Below are 15630 nucleotides of genomic sequence, written 5' to 3' on the forward strand. Positions count from 1 at the left end.
TCTCTGTAACTTAGCTCTGTTGCCAAGACAAATTCCCCCTCTCGCTCGTCGCGCTCTCCCTAGCGTACACGCAAACTCGCTGCTTTTTCTTTGCCAGGCTGGGCTACCGCTCGGTTAGTTCAGGAACTTAAATCTCCTAAGTTTCAAGCGGAAAAATGTTGAGGGAAAACTCGAGTTTCCTCGAAACTATTTTGTACGACGGCGCTGACTGCAAGGTTCTGAAGTATGGGAGTGAGGGAGCCATCTTCCACTTAGCTAATGTCATGTTCACGCTGGGCTACATGAGCGGGAGCGGCTTTTTCGGACTAGTCTATATTTTCAGCCTTATTGGCATTGGGTTCTTCATCCAGTCTCTCTGGGGCTGGGTCGATGCCTGCGGGGTGGATATCTTTATTTGGAGCCTGCTACTTTTTGCGCTGTGCTTGGTCCAACTCGCCCACATTGGCTACCGGCTCCGGAAGGTAACTTTCGATGAGGACTTCATTAACCTTTATAAAGCTATGTTTCGGCCTCTGGAGGTGCCCCTTAACGTCTACAAGGAGATCGTGAGATGCTGCGATGCCGAAGTGATGAGCCTCGCTCGCGATCAGAACTACGCCGTGGAGGGGAAAACGGCGATCGATCGCCTGTCGCTGCTGCTCTCGGGCAGGTAGGTGGGAGCGCGGGCGCCCCTTTACCCAAGTGTTCCTCCCACAGAAGCACATTTTACGTAGAGTGTTTTCACTTACTTTGTAGAGTCACGCAAAATTTAAATTTCATAGGTTTTGAGAAATCTCTGTTTTTCTACACGATACTAAGGTTGAAGCGGACGGTCATATTCTGAAATACTTGCTAAATCTTTGCTAAATGCCTCTGCTCGATGTATTTTTTTTCCACAGCTGTGCAAACAGAAAAACACACGGAATTCCGATTTTTTAATGAGGGGGATAAATACAGTTTTTTGACAAAAAGGACAATTTTTTTTTATCAGCAATCACAAAATGCTGGAGGAACTCTGCGGGTCAGGTAGCTTCTATGGAAAAGAGTAAAGTGCTGCTGTTTCCGGCCAAGACCCTTCAGGTCCTGAAGCAGAGTCTGGACCCGAAGCGCCGACTGTACTCTTTTCCAGAGATGCTGCCTGGCCTGCTGAGTTCCTGCAGCATTTTGTGTGTGTTGCTTGGATTTCCAGCATTTGCAGATTTTCTTTTGTTAGTGATTGAATTATTTTTTATGGTCGTCCAACCTTCTCTGTATTGTGTAAAAGGTAGAAAGTATGTAGCTGAGTACCAAAATGATAGAAGGTAAAATGTTTAACATGAGTATTCCCAATTTTGACTCAGTTGACATAGTTAATGTGAGTCTGTGTTGAGTTCACATATTGGAGATCGTGGGTGTGATGTTCGCAAACACTGAAGTGAATTGTGTGTTTTTGTAGTACACTCAAAATGCTGGAGGAACTCAGCAGGTCAGGCAGCTTCTATGGAAAAGAATAAACAGTTGATGTTTCCGGTCAAGATCCTGCAGGTCCTGAAGAAGGGTTTTCGTCTGAAACGCCAACTGTTTATACATTTCCATAGAGGCTGCCTGGCCTGTTTAGTTCTTCCAGTCTTTTGTGTGTTACTTTGCAATTCCAGCATCCGCTGAATTTCTCATGTTTATGCATGTTTTTGTGTTCATGTTGTGTAAAGCATTATAAAATATTTCAAAATTTTGTTAACTATTACCTACGATTTTGTTATTATGTGGCTACTCCTTAGAGTAAATAAAGGCAATTAAATTAATGAATCTTGGTACATCGAGTAGAGTTCTGGTGTATTAATACAATGGTTCAGATTGATTCTGGTGTATTAATACAATGGTTCAGATTGATTAAGTGCAAGTTCATATCTCTATCGGAGTCTCTGATGTGGGGCAGAAGGAAAAGGCAGAGAACGCAAGAAACTAAACCACCAGTTGCAACCAAGATAGTGCTGGAAACACTCAGCAGGTAAGGCAGCATCTGTGGAAAATGAAACAGTGTTAAGTAAGAAAACCTTTGAAAGAAATGGGAAAGAGAGTTGATGTTTAAAGAGAGACAGTGGAATGGTTGGACAGTACAGAGAAAATATCTATGATAGAGTGGAACCAGTTCAGATGGATGAAAGGAGGCAGTTAGAGGGTGATTATCACCTCCCTCATGGCTCTGCCTCCTTCTACTACCCATTGTGCTTTCTCCTATTCCTTCTTCACCTTTCCTACTTCCCCTCCCCCACCCCTTGATCTTTCCCCGTACTGGTTTTTCACCTGGCACCTACCAGCCTTCTCCTTCCCATCCTTCCCCGACCTTCCCCTGCCCCCTCCCTCTTCAGTCCTGATGAAGGGTCTTGGCCCGAAATGTTAACTGTTCATTTCCATGGATGCTGCCCAACCTGCTGAGTTCCTCCAGCGTGTTGTGCATGATGATTGTTTGGTGTCTTGATTATGTTTTGCTGCTAGCAAGGCTGTGAAACATACTCAGCAGCTCAGGCTGTACTAAAGCAGAAAGAATAATTAAACCAGTCTCCCAGAAGGATGACTTACAACAGAAACGGTCTATTCTCATACAGAAAGAGAAAGCAGTTACTTGATGTTGGAAAGTTTAATATTAAATCCAGATGGCTCCAGTGTGTTCAGATGGGGTATGAGTTGTTGTTCCACAAGCCTTATTGTAATATTGCAGGAGATTATTGACGCTTTGCTGCACGCTTGAGTGCCCGGTGCAGGGTGCTGATGTTTTTTTGCTGGTGGGGGTGAGGTTGGGGTCATTGCCTTGCTGCTTGTGTGTGGGAGGGGGAGCTGGGGGGGTTTTGGGGTTCTAATGTTTTGACTGTCATTCATTCTTTGGGGCATTTCTCTGTTTCTGTGGATGTCTGTGAAGAAAAAGAATTTCAGGATGTATATTGTATACATTTCTCTGACATTAAATGTACCTACCCACCTATTAAAAGAGCAGATTAGGGGCAGCTGAATGATTAAAGAAACAGGTAACAGGTCCCTCAGGGTCACTCCTGCAAATATTGCAGGTGCTCCACAGAAGGTATTCCACGTTCTGTTTTTCCAGTGTGGAGGAGACCACATTACGAATACTGATTGCAGTATATTGATTGGAAGAAGTGTATTTGAATTGCTGCCTCAATTATAAAGACCATTTGGGTGGCTGGATGGTTGGAAGGGAAGAGGTGAAAGGACATTAGCTGCAACAGAAAGAACCATTGAGCAGTAAGGGTTGTTGGTGATGGTAAAGCAGACCAGGGAGTTGTGAAGGGAACAGTCCTAGAATCTAGAAATCTAGAAATAGTGGGGGATGGGGGGAGGGTATTTTTCTGGTGGAGGAATCCTATTGAAGGTGAAAGGAAAGGTAGTGGATGTTGAATATATGGACTTTAACAAGGCTTTTAACAAAGTCCTGCATGGGCATTGGTCAAGAGGGTTCAGTCTCTTTGCATTCAAGATGAGGTAATAATTTGGATTCAACATTGGCCTCACAGGAGAATCCAGATGAGAAGTAGTGGATGCTTACCTTTCTAAATGGGGGCCTGTGACTAGTGATGTGCAGCAGGAATCAGAGCTGGTTCCTTTGTTGTTTGCTATCCATAATGAACGATCTGGATGATAATGTGGTAAACTGGATCGGCAAATTAGTGGATGATGGCAAGATTGGGGACCTAGTGGACAGTGAAGAAGACTATCAAAGCTTGAAGTGGGATCTGGACCGCTGGAAAAATGGGCTGAAAAACGGCACGTGGAACTTAATGTAGACAAGTGTGAGGTGTTGCACTTCAGGAGGACAAGGCAGAGTAGGATTCACATCGTGAGTGGTAGGATGCTAAGGAGTGTGGTAAAACAGAGCAATCTGGAAATATAGATCCATTATTCCATGAAAGTTGCATCACAGGTAGATAGGGTCATAAAGAGAGATTTTGGAACATTGGCCTTCGAGGCATTGAGTACAGGAGTTGGGATGTTATGTTGAAATTATATGAGACATTGGTAAGGCCAAATTTTGAGTATTGTGTGCACTTCTGGTTACCTACCTACAGGAAAGATATCAATAAGATTGTAAAAGTTCAGAGAAAATTTACAAGGATGTTGCCAGAACTTGAGGACCTGAGGTACCTGAGGGAAGGGTTGAACAGGTTTGGACTTCATTCCCTGGAGTGTAGGTGAATGAGGGGAGATGTTGTAGAGGTATAAAAAATAATGAGGGGTATAGGTTGGTGGTGGCATCCGTTAGTCTCGCGAGACCATGGATCTGCGCCTGGAAGGTCTTGCTTCAGTCTGTGTTGGAGCAGTGTCTTTTGTGGCTGTAGAGTCCCACACGGGAGTGACAGTCTCGGCTGCAGCAACTGCACTTGAAGGCACTGTCCTCCGGTCTTATCTTGGTGCTGTTTTTCCGACGAGTGCGCTTTTCTTCAGCAGCCTCAGCCTCTCTTCTCCTCTTTTTAGACCTCTGCGAAGTTCCAGCCTCCAGTGAGAGCGATCGTTTGCGATGTCCTCCCACCTCTCGATGTACATTTTCAGTGACTTCATGTCTCTCTTGCAAACATCTTTGAAACGAAGATGGGGCTGCCCTGGTGCTCTCTTGCCGGAGGCCAGTTCCCTGTTCAGCAGGTCTTTTGGGATCCTCCGGTCTGACATGCGGTGTACGTGGCCCAGCCAGCGGAGACGGCATTGTTGGAGCAGAGTGAAGAGGCTGGGTATCTGGGCGCGGGCCGGGACCTCATTGTTGGTGACTCAGTCAACCCACATGATGTCCAGGATGCGTCTCAGGCTGCGAAGGTGGAAGGCATTGAGACACCGCTCTTGTCTGTAGTAGAGGCTCCAGGTCTTGCTGCCGTAAAGCAGTGTGCTGAGGACGCAGGCCCTGTAGACTGCAACTTTGGTGTGCGTCGTCAGCTTTCTGTTCTCCCGGACTCTCTTTGTCAGCCTGGCGAATGTTGAGGCTGCTCGTCCGATCCGTCTATTGATCTCGGGGTCTAGGGAGAGGCTGTCCGTGATGGTGGAGCCAAGGTATGTAAACTCGTGAACTATCTCCAGCTCGTAGTTGTTGATGGTAATGGCGGGGGGGTGTTCAACGCCTTGGCCCAACACGTTGGTTTTCTTCAGGCTGATGGTCAAGCTGAAGTCCTGGCAGGCTCTTGAGAAGCTGTCCATGAGGCGTTGCAGTTGCTCTTCAGAGTGTGTTGCCAGTGCCACATCGTCTGCAAACAACATGTCCCTGGTGAGTACTTCACAAACCTTGGTTTTTGCCCTCAGCCGGGACAAACTGAACAGCCTCTCGTCCGATCTGGTGTGGAGGTAGACACCATCAGTTGATGTTCCAAAAGCATGCTTCAGCATGACTGCGAAGAAAATGCCAAACAGGGTGGGGCAAGCACACAGCCCTGCTTCACACCGCTGCGGATGTTGAAGGCCTCCGAAGAAGAGCCGTCGAACTGAACGACACCCTTCATGTCTGTGTGGAATGACTGAACTACCCTGAGGAGCCTCAGGGAACAACCAGACCTGGCGAGGATTTTGAACAGGCCGCCTCTGCTCACAAGGTCAAAGCCCTTCGTGAGGTCAATGAAAGCGACGTAGAGTGGTTGTCTTTGCTCTCTGCATTTCTCTTGTAGCTGTCAAAGGGAGAAGATCATGTCGATTGTGGAGCGTTCTGACCTGAAACTGCACTGAGACTCGGGATATACCCTTTCGGCTATGTTCTGCAGTCTGTTCAGGACCACGTGGGCGAAGACCTTCCCAACGATGCTTAGCAAGGAGATTCCCCTGTAGCTGTTACAGTCGCTCCTGTCCTCTTTGTTCTTGTATATGCTGACAATGTTGCAGTCTCTCATGTCTTGCGGCACTGCTCCCTCTATCCAGCACTGGCACAGTAGTTTGTACAGGTGGTTTAGCAGGACGCCCTTTGCACATTTGATGGCCTCTGGTGGAATGCCATCCAATCCTGGTGCCTTCCCAGTGGGCAGGCTGTCGATGGCTTTACTCAGCTCTTCGGCAGTCGGCAATGCATCAAGTTCCTCCATGACAGGCAGGCATTCCACGGCGTCTAGTGCACTGTCTGAGATGCTGTTTTCTCTGGAGAAGAGTTCAGAGTAATGCTCCACTCATCTCTCCATCTGCTTGCCTTTGTCATTGATGGTCTCGCCTGTTATGGTTTTCAATGGTGCTGTCTTGCTCTGGGTTGGCCCGATGGCTTTCTTGATCCCCTCGTACACTCCACAGATGTTGCCTGTGTCAAATGATGACTGAATGCATTCGCATAATTGTAGCCAGAAGTCATTTGCACAGCATCTGGCCGTTTCCTGGGCCTTGCTTCTTGCTGTCCCTAGCGCTTGCAGTGTTGCCTGGGTGGGGTGGTGTTTGTGCTCTAGTAGTGCAACACGCTTCACCTCGATGACAGGGGTGAGCTTACTTGAGCTTGCTTCAAACCAGTCTTGTCTCTTGCCCCGTTTCTTCCCGAAGGCCTTGAGTGCAGTGCTGTGGATAGCGTCCCTGAGAGAGTCCCATCTCTGCTGAGCATCTCCTTTTGGTGGGTCTGCAAGGAGAGCATCCTCCAGTGACTTGATGAACTCTGCAGCTTTGTCTGGGTGTTGTGTCTTACTGGCATCGATGTGCTGGTTGCCTGGAGGCTTGGCGTAGTGCATCTTCTTCAGCCGAAGTCTGATCTTGCAGCAAACCAGAGAGTGATCCGTGTCGCAATGGGCACTCTGAAAGGAGTGAGTCATGAGCACATTTCTCAGGTGACCACATCTTGTGATTATCAGGTCTAGCTGGTGCCAGTGTTTGGAGCAGGGATGCCGCCAAGACACTTCGTGCTGAGCTTTGGTCTGGAAGTAGGTGTTGGTGACACACAATTCGTGGAGCATGCAAAGCTGGAACAGTCGTTGCCTGTTGTCATTCATGCTGCCAATCCCATACCGCCCCAGGCAGCTTGGCCAGGAGTCGTGGTTGGTGCCCACTCTGGTGTTGAAGTCACCAAGTCGCAGCAACTGTTCCTGACTTGGGATCTCCTGTATCATCATTGACAGCTGGTCGTTGAACTTGTCCTTTGTGTCTTGTGTAGAGTAGAGGGTTGGGGCATAGACGCTGACAAGTTTGACAGGCCCGTCGGATGTGTGGAGTCGAAGTGAGAAAATCCGCTCTGTCCCTTTCTCGCTAGGCTCTACTATCTTCAGCAGCAAGATCTTCACGGCAAAGCCGACACCATGCTCTCTGGTCTCGTCTGAGCCCTTCCCCTGCCAGAAGAAGGTATAGTCTCTTTCACGTAGGGTTCCCGATTCTCCGAGATGTGTCTCCTGGAGCGTTGCGATATCCACTTGGAGTCTCGACAGTTCATTGTTAATCACTGCTGTCTTGCGTGTGTCACTGATCTCCCGAAGGTCATCTGCTATACCAGTTGTCATGGTCCGTATATTCCAGCATCCTGATCTGAGTGCTGGCTTCTTTCTTTGTCTTCTGGTTGTGCTTGGTGCAGCATTTACAATCCACAGTTCGGGCCACTTGTATCCCTAAGTCCCATGCACCCAGTGGAGTGGGCGGACTGTGGCGGGACAGCACCTAATTGGCTGGGGGCTGCCCAGTTTGAGGCAGGCGGTAGCTGTCCAGTGAGACATGATGGTCTCTCCCTCTGTCAAAAGCAACCCCTGGTGCCTTGCTCTATGCCAGTTGAGCGCAGGCTTATAAACGGCAGACTGCCGCTTTCCATGTTGTGCCATCGCGGTGAAGCGACGCTGGAGTGTCCTCTCCAGGGCGCAGGCCTGGGCAAGGTCTATAAGGCCTGGGCAAGGGTATAGATAGCGTTAATGTAAACAGGCAATTTCCACTGAGGTTTTGTGAGACTGGAACCAGAGGTCATAGGTTAAGAGTGAAAGGTGAAATATTTATGTCGAACTTCACCCAGAGAGCAGTGTGAGTGTAGAATGAGCTGCCAGTTTAAGTAGCAGAAGCAGATCAATTGCAACATTTAAGAGGAGTTTAGTTAGGCACGTAGATGGGAGAGTTATGGAGGGCTATGATCTGGATGCAGTTCAATGGGACTAGGCAGAATAACAGCTCGACATGGACTAGCTGACCCAAAAGGCTTTTTTTTTATTAAGTGCAATCGTGAACAATAGCCAGATCAGAAATACTGATCAAGTCAACTAGTTCCCAAAGAGAACTCTGACAGGCCAATCAGATAGTTCCCTGCTGCTCAGCGATAAAACACAAAACAGGCACAAGGGTCGCTAGCCCCTGTACCTCAGAAACACACCTGAGAGGTATGGCGGAGGTATGTGCTGTGCATGACCTGATCTGAAAGCATCATGTTGACCCAAAACAGATCATGTTCATGGTGGAACAGCTTAGTCAAGGATGGGGTGATCAGCAGAGACGGACAAATTATACCTCCACTACTCCACTGCAGCTTGCTTCTATGCTGGAGTGTTCTACGACTCTCTGAATGATTCTACTTGTGAAGGATAATCCATTGAATGTGGTGGATGGTGAGCATCAGAGAACTCGGTCCTTTCTCTCTGTGGGAGAGGCATGACAACAGAGATGTTTGAATATGCTTGACGTCATTGGCCCTGTCCACTCTGGTGGGGGAAAGCACAGTTTAGTTGGAAGAAGGAAGACATTTCAGATATACCTTTGTGAAAAGTCTATCTTTAGAGCAACTGTGATAAGGATGGAGGAACAGGGAGAATGAGGTGACAGGAAGGATGAGATGAAGTATATTCAAGATAGCTATGGGAATCTGTAGATTTACATTCTATCTCCCAAGGTGGAAATAAAGAGATCTAGAAGGGGAAAGTAAAAGTCAAAGAAGAACCACGTGAACATGAGAGTAGGGTGGAAATTAGCAGAAAAACTAATAACATTTCAGGAAGGAGCACCAATCCAATGCAGTTGTCAATGAACCAGATAAACAGAAAGGGTACTGAGTAGAACTGAAGTATTTGGGCGTGTTGTACCTTCTGGACTCAGTATCAGATTTTCCAAATTTTTCTCTCTGTATCACAACAGGCTGTAAATCATCTACATGTGATGTTGGCTGAGTTATTCTCTCACCACTAGTATGGCCTGAAATGGTGGGCATGTCCAACAATCATATCATAAGCAGCAAATAACACAGATAAAGAACTGTAATTAACCTTGAATTGCCCTCAGCAAACTATCTGAACTGACCTCACTCTATTACAGATATTCTCTCTGCCTGTCCCTTACAGATATTCCCCCGTCTATCTCTATTACAGATATCTCCCCGTCTATTTCTATTACAGATATCCCCTCCATCCATTTCTCATATCTCCTTCCCTGCAATTTAAAACCATCACTTTTTCCACTCTCTGCCTAGTCCTGACAAAGGGGCTCAATTATTTTAACTCTTTTCATCGATGCTGTTTGATTGGATGAGTATTTTCACCAAGTCCAGTCTTTATTTCAGGTTTCCAGTATCAGCACAATGCTGCAGTAGTTAGATGTCCCACAATAACCCCCTTTCTTGCCAGAGCCAGTCTTCCATGTAGTAATGTGGTTAACAGTTTTTCTTGGAGAAGGAATCTGTGAATGGCCTAACGCTGAGTGGCTCGCTGTGATAGGTGAGTAGGCCTCTGCGCTTGTGTGGTGTCCCTCGCATTTCAACGAATATCTGTGATATAGGAGGATGGTATCATGGTTCTGAGGTTATAGATTGGACTATTGTGTTTATGGACTGTGGACTTTTTCAGACTCATAGTTTTTACATTCTGTGTTTCTTAGCACCCGTTCCTTACCTCTTTTGTTGTGTGAGGGGAGTGGTTTTGGTGGGGTTGGTGTTCTGTTAGTTTTTTGTGTGAGGGAGTGGTCATTGGGGGGAGGTCAAAGTTCTTATTCCATTTTGTGCAAATGGAGGGGTATTGGGGGTTGATGATTGAGATGCTGTTTTTTGTGTGTTTCTGGGTGGGGTAGGTTTGATGTTTCTCTCTGAAAGACTTTCATGTTCTTTCTTTATTTCGTGGCTATCTAGAGAAGATTAAATTCAGAGTTGTATATGGATACGTGCTTGGATAATAAATGAGTCTTTGAACCTCTGAACCCAATGCTTGTCCACAAATGAGTCAGTCCTGATGAAGGGATGAAGGGTCTTGGCCTGAAACATCAACTGTTGACTCTTTTCCATAGATGCTTTCTGGCCTGCTGAGTTTCTCCAGCATTTCGTGTGTGTTGCTGCATCATTGCCACCCATATGTGTTCAGTTCATTAGCTTGGAAGGCAAACACTTGTCGACTATCATCCCTTCCAACATCCAGTCATTTCTAAACTCTGATTTTGCATCATCTTTACTACTATCCTCCATATCCACCTCCCTGATTGTGATCCATAGCTTCACTTACCTACCAGGCGAAAGACATTTCTGCCTATAATATGTAGACTGTAATACGACGTATACTGTTGGCAAATGGTCTTGCAGAAAACCGCTGTACAAAATTTCTGTAAAGTGCCTTTTTTAGTACTCACAATTTCTAGCTCATTTTTTAAAAGATGATTATAGGAGGAATGTCTGAGAGAAATATATTACAGTTTGCCCTTTTTCTGCACAGCCAAATTACTCCAGAATAATCTATTTAATTATGCTGGTAGTCTTTGACCATGGAAAGTGTAATTTCGAGCAGTTTCAAATATGTACAGACAGGAGACACAAGAGACTTCGGATGTTGGAAAATGGATCAAGGCACAAAGGAGCTGGAAGAACTCAGTGGGTCAGACAGCATCATGGACAGTCGATGTTTCCGGCATAGATGCACCATATCTCGCAAGCCAACCTTGCAACAATTCTCAACATTAGGGGTATTTAAGAGCCTCTTGGACAGGCACATGGATGAAAGAAAAATAGAGGGTTACGGAGTAGTGTGGGTTTAGTACTTTTTCTTTAAGGAATATATGGGTCAGCACAATGAGGGCTGAAGGGCCAGTACTGTGCTGTAGTATTCTAGTGTCTAGTGGCTAGTGTCCCTAATGTAACTAATGAACCATGAATCATATTATAAAATAGTGAAGACAAACAATGCTCACAATTTAAAGTTAAGTGGTCCTGACTATACATTGAATTTAGTAGAGCTAAGAGAATACCATGCCTGTATATACCCCTGTACTGTATGGCATGGAGAGGAAACAACTTCCAAATATGCTACTACTTAAAAAAATATATAAAAAGTACAGATTTGGTAATGGCAACAAAAATATCTTGTGTTTTATAGGATTCGTGTTTCTCATGATCAGCAGTTTCTGCACTATATCTTTCCCTATCAGTTCCTTGACTCTCCAGAATGGGAATCTCTGCGACCAAGTGAAGAGGGCAGTTTTCAAGTAATACAACTTTCTTCTTCTTTTTACTTTTTGTGCTTAAGGTGAATCACCAAGTTAATAATTTAAGTTTTGGACAAATGATAGCTATCTTGTAGTTATATATTTTAATGGTCATCTATGGGCAGGCTGGAGAACTTTATATTGGCAGTCTTCAATATGGTGTGGGAATATTTTATGAAAAGATAAACCAAGAGCCAAACTTGACTCTTCCAACAAGAAAAAAAATATTTGCTTAGGATCACCCTTATTTATCTTGCAAGTGGAATAGTGCATTGTTATTACTATAAAATTAGCATTGTCATGGGATGCCCAGAAATCTCTTTAATCTGGTTTAAAAGTGTTAATACAGAACTTGGCAGGAACAGATAATTAAAATTAAATTAAAATGATGATCAATTCTTTGATGAACTTTGTGGCCTTGTTTGTTCTCTAGATCGAGGAGGCAGAAAACAGGAAATCACAAAGTTACATTTTAAATACTCATTATTAAAGCACATTCAATGTAAAATTACCAAATAAAGCTTTAAAAATGGATTTAATCTCCTTAAGATTTGTTTGTGGCCCAAACTCTTGGCCCCATCTGTACCTATAAGAGATAATGTTATAAATAACATTCTCAGCAGGATGTTTTTTTCTTTGACTGCTGGAATTGTATAGTGGTAAATTTTGGGTGTATTTCTCCTGATTTTCTTGACATCATTTGGAATAGCTCCTTTGAGTCATGACTTTGTGAAAATAGTATCATGGAAAAGAAACTTAGAAGTACACAATTCGTCTACAGACTGCATGCATGCAGATCATTACTTGGTGGTACTTGGAATTAAATTCTTCTGATATAACTCCGTCATGTACCAATGTATCTGTTTTTCAGGTGACACTGACAGCAGAAACAGACTGTTGCTATGTGACATGGAAGAGAAGGAAGTTGTATCTGCTCTTGGCTAAACACCACTATATTGCACGCCTATTCACTGTTCTGCTAGGAAATGACATTGCAGACAAACTTTACTCACTTATTGACAAGCTCTACTGTAGGGGCGGGGTCCGTTACGATATCCGTCTACCAAGTCTTTATCATGTATTGGCACCTTCTGTTGAATCTGAGAAAGAGAAGATCGCAGAAAGTCCCCATCATGTTTCTCAGAGGTCATTTAATCCTCAAGAATCTCCCTGTAAAAAATCAAGTGGAGATCACAGCGACCTTTTGGGTGAGGATTCAACCAGCCTAGTTCTGGAAGACTTTGCAGATATGACTGGATCATTTATGGAATATACCAGTGAAAAAGAGTACATGAAATAATGATCCAGTAAATGTGATAAAACCTTGTGTCTGTCCATTCATGTGTAAGTACATTGCTGCTTCAAAGTTTACCACTACATCTAAAAAAAACTAACTTGGCTCTCTGATTCTCTGGACCACTATATATGTGGTAAGTGGAAAAAACTATCCTTGATCAGTTGGGGTGTCCTGCTGTGGTTGACATACAGTATTAATTTGTACTAAAATAGTTTCCTTTTAATACTCTGCATGAAACTTAATCTTTTATTGTTTTATTTATCTTACCAAACAGGTGATGTTTGGGATAATTAGGAAATGATGTCATCCAAAGGATTAAGACTTAAAACATGCATCATTTTCATGCTCACAATAACTTATTGGAAGTTCTACTTGTAAAGAAAGTCTGATGAAGGGTTGGCAACCTGGAATTGTTTCTCTCTTCACAGATGCTACTAGTCCTGCAGAACATTTGCAGTGTTTTCAGTTTTTGTTTCAAGCTTTCAGCATCTGCAATGTTTTAATTTTCAATTTATTAGAAAGTTCTTTTCCCATTTTAGGAAGACAAGTTCGGTTCTACAGCCTACTCGTTATCTATTTTTGGCTTGCCTGCAGAATGCAGAGGGTCGTGGTGGAGGAAGTACATTCAGATTGAAGGATTGTGACTAGTGATGTCCCACAATGATCTGTTCTGGGACCTCTACTTTTCATGATTTTTATTAATGACCTAGATGTGGGGGTTGGCAAGTTTGCAGACAACACAAAGGTTGGTGGTGTTGTAGTGTAGAGGATTGTCAAAGATTGCAGAGAGACATTGATAGGATGCAGAAGTGGCAGATGGAGTTCAACCTGGAGAAGTGTGAGGTGGTACACTTTGGAAGGACAAACTCCAAGGCAGAGTACAAAGTAAATGGCAGGATACTTGGTAGTGTGGAGGAGCTGAGGGATCTGGGGGTACATGTCCACAGATCCCTGAAAGTTGCCTCACAGGTGGATAGGGTAGTTAAGAAAGCTCATGGGGTGTTGGCTTTCATAAGTCGAGGGATAGAGTTTAAGAGTCGCGATGTAATAATGCAGCTCTGTAAAACTCTGGTTAGGCCACACTTGGAGTACTGTGTCCAGTTCTGGTCACCTCACTATAGGAAGGATGTGGAAGCATTGGAAAGGGTACAGAGGAGATTTACCAGGATGCTGCCTGGTTTAGAGAGTATGCATTATGATCGGGGATTAAGAGAGCTAGGGCTTTACTCTTTGGAGAGAAGGAGGATGAGAGGAGACATGATAGAGGTGTACAAGATAATACGAGGAATAGATAGAATGGATAGCCAGCACCTCTTCCCCAGGGCGCCACTGTTCAATCCAAGAGGACATGGCTTTAAGGTAAGGGGTGGGAAGTTCAAGGGGGATATCAGAGGAAGGTTTTTTACTCAGAGAGTGTTTGATGCATGGAACGCACTGCCTGAGTCAGTGGTGGAGGCAGATACACTAGTGAAATTTAAGAGACTACTAGACAGGTATATGGAGGTATTTAAGGTGGGGGCTTATATGGGAGGCAGGCTTTGACGGTCGGCACAACATTGTGGGCTGAAGGGCCTGTACTGTGCTGTACTATTCTATATGTTCTATAAATACAGTGGATGTCAGTTAATTGGGGCATTGGTTAAGGCAGGGCAGCTGCTTATTTGGGACAACTCTTAAAGAACAAATACCAATTGAAAAAATAGATGGGATTCCCTTTGTTTATTTGGGATACTGTGCTGTTTAGTTGGAACAGGAGATGGTCAGTCACATGTACTTGTGTGGCCATTAAGTACCTCATCATGCTTAGAGCAAATAGTTTTTAAATAACATCAGCTACATGTGATTCTGGTCAGAAAGCAGTGATTTTTGTCAGGATAGTTGGTGAGAAATAAGCAGTAAGACAATTTAGAAGTGTTTAGTTCACTGCAATTTCAAGCATTCAGGCTTAGAGATACCAGAAATGGCTGGGAGTGAAAAGAAAACGATTTCACTACTTCAGCAAGTTAGGAACTATGGAGACATTGAAGGTATTAACAATCATCTTGAATTTTACAGATGAAAATGGAGATTTGGAAGATGCAGTCCTCGAATGCAATTCATCACTTGTATTAGGTGTCTACACTAATATTGTTAATTTACAGTCAATCAAAAGAACACGGCAGAGAGTTGGTTATCCATCATATCTGGTGATGACAGTGAAACCCGTACGGAAGAATTTTAAAGTGGAAAAGCCACTATCTCGACCTCAGAAGTCCGTGTCCAGTGGTAGAAGTAGTCGTCACAAACCGGTGTCTTCTTAGTTACAGTGGATAACTATAACTTCTTCTGTGCCTTACCATGCCCTTTGCTCTCCAGAAAGTTTTGTGGAACTGCCTTCTTGGCCATTGGACGTTACTGTTGATCTCATCAGCCCAGTCCACCAGAGCTGACTTCATGCTGCAAATTCACCAAGGCATGAGGTCCACCAGCTAAGCTCACCTGTCGAAGCGGTAAACCGGGGTGTGACCACTATCACATGCAAAATGTTACTTGCAGCAATGTGAGAGTTGAGGTGACCAAAGGTGATAGAGCTGCCCCAGAATGGACACGAGAAGCCCCTTCACCAGAGGTACTACCCCTCCCTAGACACCCTATACACAACAGTGACCACTGGATGAATTACTCCGACAATAACTATTGGGAACTAATGCACAGTTTTATAGTACTGTAGTTCATTGCTGGCTGGTGGCGTAGTGGCATTAGCGCTGGACTTCGGGGTGAAAGGACCCGAGTTTGAACCCGGCCGGCTCCCTTGCATGCTCTCCATCCGTGCCTGAGTTGAGTGTTGAGCTAAAAACGCGACCTTGTTAAAAAAAACCTGGAGAGGGATGGGCTCAGCCAGGTTTCAGATGCCCAAGACATGCCATACAATGAGCATATCAAAAAGATGGGTGCAAAAAGCTTGTCATGATGGCGCCCCGACGACTCCATCACGACTCCATCAGGAATTAAGGGCGCGCGCGCGTGCG

General features: G+C 44.7%; 1 protein-coding gene across 2 annotated transcripts in view; it reads left to right on the plus strand.

Annotated features, from left to right (window-relative positions):
- The window catches only part of popdc2 (popeye domain containing 2), a 22452-nt gene continuing 6822 nt past the window's right edge, over positions 1 to 15630 (plus strand). The window contains exons 1-3 of one of the 2 annotated variants that reach the window (XM_063050635.1): positions 1 to 649; positions 11217 to 11325; positions 12197 to 12669. In XM_063050635.1, the coding sequence (XP_062906705.1) occupies positions 156 to 649; positions 11217 to 11325; positions 12197 to 12625 (1032 nt within the window). In that variant the 5' untranslated portion in view covers positions 1 to 155 and the 3' untranslated portion in view covers positions 12626 to 12669. The remainder of the gene's footprint in view (positions 650 to 11216; positions 11326 to 12196; positions 12670 to 15630) is intronic. The other variant, XM_063050636.1, reaches the window with a different exon arrangement.

This window comes from Mobula hypostoma, chromosome 6 (genome assembly GCF_963921235.1).
Source record: "Mobula hypostoma chromosome 6, sMobHyp1.1, whole genome shotgun sequence".
Taxonomy (NCBI): domain Eukaryota; kingdom Metazoa; phylum Chordata; class Chondrichthyes; order Myliobatiformes; family Myliobatidae; genus Mobula; species Mobula hypostoma.